The sequence below is a fragment of the Haplochromis burtoni genome, unplaced genomic scaffold, assembly GCF_018398535.1.
Source record: "Haplochromis burtoni strain Fernald_Lab_line unplaced genomic scaffold, NCSU_Asbu1 Contig_1, whole genome shotgun sequence".
In the NCBI taxonomy this organism is placed as follows: domain Eukaryota; kingdom Metazoa; phylum Chordata; class Actinopteri; order Cichliformes; family Cichlidae; genus Haplochromis; species Haplochromis burtoni.
The window spans coordinates 1,889,076-1,897,905 of record NW_024582362.1 but is presented as its reverse complement, the minus strand read 5'-3'; the positions used below and the strand labels follow the sequence as shown (position 1 = coordinate 1,897,905).

At 40.8% G+C, this 8,830-nt stretch overlaps 1 protein-coding gene across 2 annotated transcripts in view; it reads left to right on the top strand.

Annotated features, from left to right (window-relative positions):
* The first annotated feature begins 241 nt into the window (after positions 1-241).
* ctdspla (CTD (carboxy-terminal domain, RNA polymerase II, polypeptide A) small phosphatase-like a) overlaps positions 242-8,830 on the top strand; it is a 34,781-nt gene continuing 26,192 nt past the window's right edge. The window contains exon 1 of one of the 2 annotated variants that reach the window (XM_005912297.3): positions 242-874. In XM_005912297.3, the coding sequence (XP_005912359.1) occupies positions 799-874 (76 nt within the window). In that variant the 5' untranslated portion in view covers positions 242-798. The remainder of the gene's footprint in view (positions 875-8,830) is intronic. The other variant, XM_005912298.3, reaches the window with a different exon arrangement.

Below are 8,830 nucleotides of genomic sequence, written 5' to 3'. Positions count from 1 at the left end.
TTATATATAAATATAATTATATATATTATATAATTATATATATATGATATATATATATTATATATATATATATATATAAATATAATATATATATAATTATTATATATATTATAAATTATATAATATATTTAGCAAACGTAATGAAAAATAAATAATAAAAAAAATTACAAAGCAGGTCGTAAAACGTGTCCCGAGTCTGCATGCAGTGTGAAGTTTTTCTTTCCCCTCCCTGAGCTGCAGGGATATGAAAAGATAGCAACAATCGGTGGGTGGTGGGCGGACTGAGAGGGTTTTTCAGCATGGACTGACGAGGATAATAGAAATGTTGCAGGCGTGTTGCTGTTGTAGTCAGCCTGCAGGGCCGGTAGGACGACGGTCGCCATCTCTGGGTAAACACTGTAACCGTATCACGCAGTTGATATTGTAGTGTGTGGATAGAAGCTGGAGCGTACAGTAGCGACAGCAGAAGGCGGGGGCTATGCTGCCTGCAACAGCCACATCGGACACGAAAGGCTTCGATGCGGGACTGACGCTTTGTTTGTCTCCTGCACATCGGACTGTCACCTCACATTTTGGACCAGCCGTCGTGACCGTTTCTTCCTCTGTTTCTTCTTCTTCTCGCTGATATTTTGTCTCGCTCGTAAGCACCGGGGTATGGGAAGTGCAAAAATGGGATTTTAACGTTGCAAACAGCGGACGCTCCAAAGCCTGCGCACAGCCAGGGGGACTGTAGTGCGCCTGGTAATGTTTGCCAAGGAATAAAACGGTGTAGCCGAAGGTGCGTAACATCTCGTTTCCATGGACAACACGTCCATAATAACACAGGTTGCAAATCCGAAAGAGGAGGAGAGCATTTCTTCAAGTCAAGATAAAGGTAAGGCGCACAGAAATGTCACACATGACTCTTTTTTTTTCACACAAAAATAATAATAAAAAAAAGCGTGAATTTTCGGTTTCCATGTATTCCGGAGAGTGCGCTGCTTGTTTAGATTGACTCAGTGCCCATCTGCCAGATCTGCAGCCCTCGGTGCAGAGAGGATACTGAGCTCCGGACTGCAACAGCAAGACAAGAGTATCGACGGAAAACCTCCATTGTTCAGCTTGAAGCAGGGAAACATTAAGAGCCAGAGCCCCCAGCTCAGCCTACAAATATCTATACAGTCTGATGCTGGGAGTCCGCTCTAACTTTATGTCACTCATAGCTTTATTTATTTTAGCCAGAAATATCCCACCAGCATTTTATTACTTAACACATGTGCCATTTCTTTAGGTCTGAGTGAGCAGGGTTTACTACTGGGGGCGGGTACTCTACTACTTCTCCCCCCCTCTGCACTCTCAACATCCCTGTATCTGCCACAGACACTGTAAAATGCATTGAAAACAGCACACCACCAATAACAAGTGATCAGAGGAGGTTGTGGTATTTGCAAACTGCATGCACATGAATTTAAACATGTGATTGTCTGTGCAAGGTCAGAAGACGGTATCTTTATGTGCCTATCAACATCAAAGTCACTAGTGATAGGTTTGCACACATTTATCCATCTGAGCAATAAAATAGCACTGAAGCAACAACAACAAACAGAAGTTTGCATTATTATCTCTCTTCTGTACATCCTCCATAAAACAAGTATCCTCATGTAACTGAAAGTGTCTTGGCTATTCACGCTGCTGGGAAATGTCCCCTTGCTGCTGAGTTAAAAAACAAAAAGTGGCTGAAAACAACAGCTCAACAGCTGCTCTGCAGATTATGCAGGCTGTGCGAAAACACATTTTCTTTTTTGTTGTTGTTGTTGTTGTTGTTTTTTTTTACGTAAGACTGCGCTTCACCATGTGGCGACGACATGAGTGTCAAATCCCCCTCATCAGTCAGGAGTTTTCATTAACTTTGAAAGAGGTTTTTGCCAGTCTCTTTAAACTGATTCATATTTCCATTTTCATTTGAGCTGACATCTTGTTGTGTAACGAGACTCTGTGTGGAATCTGTGTGCACACACTGGGGAGGTACACGAGCGTCCGCGGAGCTCAGGGCTCTGACATTTCCCCCGCCAGCCACCAGCACCCATCCAAGTGAGCCGCAGGGTGCCTGGAGGCCAGAGGGACCACAGCTTCCTGCTACACCCAGTGCTCTGTTGGAGAAAAGGTCACCTTCCCGCATCACCTACCACTGAGCAACACTGACATACACGAGCCACTCTGAGTCACTGCTTTCCCAGCCTGCACTGTTAAAATGGGCTTTGCTTTAATGTGAAATTGACTCCATCAATTGTGATTTATTTCCCAATGTTTACCCCCCTCCCCAGCAGCTTACTGTAGCTTCATAATTAAAACCCACCATAAACAAATCCATCAAAACTACCACTAAACGTACACATTCATCACCCAGTGAGAAGGAGTAAGATCATCCAGGAAATTAGTTGGAAAGAAAAATTAAAATATTGCTTCTTTCCTTCAGAGCGCTTTTTTGCACTTGTTTCCCACACTGTCCTGCCCTGCTCTTCTTGAACAGTAAAACCCAGATGACATGTGGAATCTGACAGTTAATCTGGCAGGATAAAATCCAGGGTCAGTCACTGACCAAAGAAGGCCTAACACACACCCACACACACTTACACACACAAACGTGCACTGTGGCTCCTCAAATGGCTGCTGTCGTACATAAAAAAGTATCAGCAGGGAGCTTCTTGAACAGTGCCCCCGGCCCTTCACTTCAGTCCCTGTCAAAGCAGACAGCAAACAGCACTTGTTGTCCAGGAAAGTTACTCTGCGGCTTGCTTGGGCTCCACTGAAGCCACAAATCATTACACTCACACACGCACGCACACACACTGAATATTTCAGAGCACAGGCAGGCTATTTTCAGAGTCCTATCGGTTTCATTCCAAGTAAAGACGTAGTAACTCATTAGCGCCATTTTTTAAAAACATTTGGTCAGGTGCTGATTAGAGCTCTATGCATAATGGAGGATGTTGAATGAGATGAAGGATTTAATCATAATGGGGATGGTGGATGAAGTCATGCATATCATACATTTGGAAAATAAACATTGCTTGGAGCACGTTCGGGCTGTTTTGCATCACGTTTTTCTTTTTTCTAATCTGACAAAGAAGCAAAATGTTCTGATTCAAGTCTAGATGTTTCGAAGCAACCAGAGTCATCTTTCCAAACTCAAATTACACTTTTCATTTGGCAGCCATTATCATTTTTATTTATTTATTTTTCTGATGCAATGAAATGCAATGGCTGGACTTGCAGGCGGGAAGGGGAGCCACAAGGCCTGCCAGGCTCAGTCTCGCTAAGCAAAATCACTCAGGCTTTGCTCCGATAACTTCACAGCGAGGCAGGTATCAGTGGACGAGCCGTTTACCTTAATCAGATTAGGTCACATCTGAGTTTAGCTCTGCACTCCCGCAGAGTGAGTGATGACAGATACTTCGGGGAAATTACAATCTTGCGCTCGCAGTAATGGCAAAGCAAGAGTCTGTTTTGCTTGAAAATCTTACCGAATTGGCTTTAAATTGTGTCTTACTTACTCACAATGAAGCTGCTTCTTTTACACACTGATGAATGCATTTGTTGATTTCAGCCTGGAGTCACTGGAACAACTCTAACTAAGAAAACCTTCTTGGAAAACCAACAAATAGAAATAACGCTTTTGTCCCTTTCTGAGGGTGAGCTATTTGCATTCTCCTGAACAGACGTAATGTCATTCTGCCCATTCTCTGGTCCAGCAGCAAGATTAGAGCCTGGACAATACTTCAGGCCAATGCCAGCTGTGATTTAGTCAGGAGAACAAAAAATCTTAGAGTTAATGAAAATACTTTTATCATTTTCAAAGACTGGGGTATTTGCGATAACTTCCCGGCAATTTTTTTATTTAATATTTACACATTAATCAGCAATTTAACTAATCAGACAGGTCCTGAGAGTATTGCAAACAATGATATCAAAAGAGCTCTCCTGGACAAAGAACTGTTCACCATTTCCACCCTATCATCGTTATTTAACCATTATGTTCGTTTTTATATCCAAGTACTGCAGGAAGCATAGCCCAGCAAACCCTGACATCATTGCCTTGGTCAAAACTGGTCGCAGTAGGACACCAAAACCTGAACTTTAGCTGGACAGACGTTACGTTGTTTCCACATAGAATAGTGCTTAGTTCTTACAAAAGTGAAAAATACAAATCTAATTTCTAAGATGGAATATAATGTGTTTGTCTTTTTGAACAGCTAACAAGTTTAGTACACAGTTGCATACGTCCACCTAACATCTTCCCAGCGTACACAGACCAGTATTACCAGAGTCTATTTATGGTTTTCTACACCTAAATTCAATTTCATTTGTTGTATAGTGAACTCTACATGTCAGACTCTTATAATCATCCCCTTTCCGTCCAACATACCAGCCTCATAAACTCAGGAATGCTAACATTCACATATGAAACCAGTTAGCTCAGTAGCATAAGTAATGAACTCAAAAGCTTTAGATGAAGCTGAGTTGAAGCCACCCTTAAACTTTTTTTGTATGTTTGTTCATTTTATTCTAATCAATAAAGACAACAAGGATTTCTAGGTGACGTAACATTGAAGACGTGACTCGATCTGACATTGTAATAACGTCTACGGCTTTAGTTCATCTTTCTTTTTGGAACTACTTTTTCATCCTGACGTTATGTGGAGAAAAGAAATGCTTGCTGGGAATATAGGACGATATTAACATATCTCGCGACAGGCAAATATTAGGGAATAGTATTGGCCAACCTGTCACACTTACGCCATCCTAGATGCTAGACTGTCCTTCACAGACTCCATTAACCTTCGATAATTAAAAAATAAACTCAGTCATTAAAGTACTCAGTCTGTTTACATGCAAGTGGAGATGTATAATGTGAGAAGATGCATGGAGACGAAGAGCGGTCACTGGGATTTCTGCAAACCGATGGCATCTCCAAGTATGATTTCCTCCGAGTCTTCTTGGTCAGAGATTATTTTCGTTGCCAGAGAAAAAGGACAAAAAATACTGAAGCTGCAATTATGTATGAATCTGGAGAAACGCCCGTGGTTTCATCCACTCTTGGTTTTTGAGGTTATTCCTGGAACACGCTGCTGTACATTAATAAAGTGTTTATGATGTGTGGACCACACCTGCAGGGTGTGTGCAGCATTCGGCTAGCGAGAGGAGCTACTGTGAGTTCTGGCTGGCTCAGAGTCCCTTGCACAACCTGCCACTCTGCTGTTTACAGCAATTTTCTATCCAGACTGGGCTCAAGTGTTCGACAGACAATCTTTTACCAGAGCATAGCCTTCCACCTCTCTCGAGAATCACATTGGACTTCTGTGTGCGTACAGCGAAGTCGATATTCAGAGCGGCATTTTGATGGAGAGGAAGATAGAGAGAAGAGCTGGAGTCAGAGCTGTAAAGTGCAGGTCCTTATTACAGATTTATGAATCTATTTCAGCCAGTGCTGCTCAGAAAAGCTGATTATCTGCACCTCCAGGGAAGTGTTGGAGTGTTAGATGTTTCCCAACACATCTTCATTAATACCAATAGCATACTGGACAGCTCATTGGGAAGAATTGAATGTTTTAGCCTAGCCATAAGCTCCTTGACTGAAAAGCTTATTAACTGTTTGTGTGGGATCAGCCCATGTCTCTGTGTTAAAATGAGCATGCCCAAAGCGGAAGTGGGGCGGGTGGAGGGGGACTGTAATAATTTATATCATTTTAGTCCTGCTACAGCAAGTGGTGGAGCATGTTTTTAAAGTTGTAAGCAGCAAATGAATTGTCGTGTGGCCTTTCTGTGTAATGTAGAGTTTAGAGTTAAGAAGATGTGAAGCAGCTCACAACCTTATATTATAACTGTTCTGTATATATGAAACCACAACCATCAGCTGGTTATACTGTTCAGATTAATTCATTTCTTTTTAACCCTTTAAGACCTACCATAGAACCAAGTCCGCCAGAGCTTATATTATATTTTTACCTGCTGTGGAGCCATTTTTGGGAGCATTTCAAGTTGCTATACATCAATACAACCATTATAGCCCAGATTTTAATAATATGTATTCATTAAGTGCATAGTAATTACATAAATTGCAAAAAAGTGCAATAAACTACAAAAAAAATTGAAAATCGTTTTTGTTTTTTAACATATATTTCTAGTTAGAGAAATTTAAGAGGCTTATCCCTCAAAACTGTAAATACAAAAAAGTTGCACAAAATAGTTTCCCACCACAGGAAATTTATTTTGAGTGTCTTCATAGTTTTATTTTTGAAATACACCAATTTTTATACACTGCAGGAAAAACGAAAATAAATATTATACTGCAAATTTGCAAAAAAGCAGCATATGCATCAAAATTACTTATTTCCAGCAGTGCAATATGAGTCCTAAGCATCCCAGAAACGACACAGAAAGTCATAAAGTCAAAGATAACTTTTAAAAAGACGAGTAAAGGCTCTGAGGGCCTGATAGTAAAAAAGACTACATTTCCGCGAAAATGACGTCACTTCCGGTTTCGGGCAGGTAATGGCGGAAATGCAAAAGTTCGCGCTGACGTCTATTCCAACGTAGGAAGTGTTATGAACAGCTGATCGGACCGGCACAGCGTGTTTCTGGAATATTATGTTTTTGTTCCTCCAAGCGCTTTTTATGCAGTTTTTGCAAAGCTTTATGTGGAAGGAAACCGTGACCTAGGACAAGCTGATGGCATAAGATGTAACTACAACTCCTCTGGTTTCATATGCAAAAAAATTTTTTGCGCTAGCTTACGTGGTTGCAGTGCTACTGGGATTTAAAAATAGTTACGCAAAACAGAGCGTGCCCGCTCTGATCGGCTGTAAAGGGTTAAATAGCACCAAATCACAACTACCATCACTTCAATATTATAGGATGAAGACCTACAATATAAAGAGAAAACAATCTGAAATCTACAATCAGACCACCACGTTGAGCCAGTACTTGGCAAAAGTGGGAAGGAAGAACTCCCTTTTAACAGGAAGAAACCTCTGACACAACCAGGCTCAGGGAGGGGCAGGAATGTGCTGTGAGCCAAACCAAACCAAGCTTGATTTATCCAATTTTTCAGATGTGAACAAACAGATCTACCCAATCAGATTGCTGCATTGTGCACTGTAGCTCAATAATCCCATTTTACCTCACACACATAGCTAGACGCCGCTTTGAGTCACTCAGCTCTCTGAAATTATTATTCTGCCTCCTCAGATGTGGTCATCTGACAGCCCAAACTGCCTCACTGACATCCTGAAATATGTACTAAAGTGGCCGTGATACAGCTGCAACTCCTGGATCAAACCATGAAATTCTCCCCGCTGCTGCCTTCTTTTGAATTGGATGAATCCAGAATCTCAGTTTCTTCCTTTTTCTTGTTTAGAAACATCAGCACCGGCTCCTCATTGCTTCGTAGTGACTTCATTTTGATTTAGTTTCAAAATTCAAAATTTGTTTTTTTAGGATGAATTTTACCCAAAAAATGCAACTCTTGAGTATATGTGTTGAGTAGTGGTGTTTATTAGCCTTAATAATCAGAAGGAAAAAATTGTGCAGCGCTAATTCACTTGCGGTGCAGGCAGTCCCATCCCTCGGTTTATGATGCTACCACATTAAAATTCACTCCAATATAGTTTTCATTAAGGGAAAAATTCACCGTAGCATGATTTGAATGAAGTTTTAATCACATTTTTTCCTTTTGGAGTCATTTTGGCAGGCGGCCTCTAGTGACCATTTACAGAACTGCAGTGTTTTTCACTTCCATGCTTACTTGATTTTCATCTTGACAAATTCCACTCAAATGGCAGAAACTGTGCTCCTCCTTAAAAATATACAACTTTCTATACCAAGGTGCTCAAATCAATTGACATTTTATTATGGCAAGTGTATCTTTAATATTACACAAATAGCGTCTTCAGAATGACTACTTGCACTTGTTCCATAGTTTAATGGTTTACACATTCACCTGACTTCTCCGATTTGATTCCCTGAGGGGTGGCACACATGCTTTTGTGGTTGTGTCAGCAAAGACAAGCTTGCAAAATCAATTACGGTGCCCTTGTGTATAAAGGAACACCTTCAGATTTTTCAGAATCACTACTTGCATATGCTAAAGCAAACTGGGAAGGAACCCAAATAATATTTTCACTACATTTCCTCAGTTGGTAGACTTTGATCCTGATAGCATATTATAAAGTAGCCAATATTCATAAAAAAGTGCTATAATGGCTGGGAGAGTTTTACCAGCACCAATTAGGCTTATTTCGTATGACACAGAATGCATTAGAAAGATTTATGTTGGATTTTCTTCTGCTTGCAATAAAGATTTGAGTGAGAAATCAGCAAAGTGGCCCTTAATGATTAGGTAGCCAGTAGATCTATGGATTAGGAGACACAACGAAAGATGCAATAGCACTGCAATCCATCCTCAGAGAGGCCACAGGGGAAAATAGTGTGGGTGGACTCCTCACTCCCACCCTGGATGACTGTGATGACTTAAACTTTCACTCTGAAGCAGCTGTAACAGAACATATTCCTGCTCTGAAGTCCCCGACTAGCGTCTAGTTTAAAATAGTTTTAGGATATTTCCTGTTTAAATGGATATACCGTATGCCACTAAAACCCTACAGGATCCATAGAAACTTTCTCACAGACCTGACCTGAGGAGAGATCAGAGAGACAATTTTGCTTAAACCTAAGGTCAGTTATCACTATTCTCTCGATATTGCAAGTAGAAGGGAATTACTGTTCTCTAAAATCTATTAAAAACAGATAAATAAGCACCATGCTTCCTAAAACCCTCTGCTGCTATAAATGC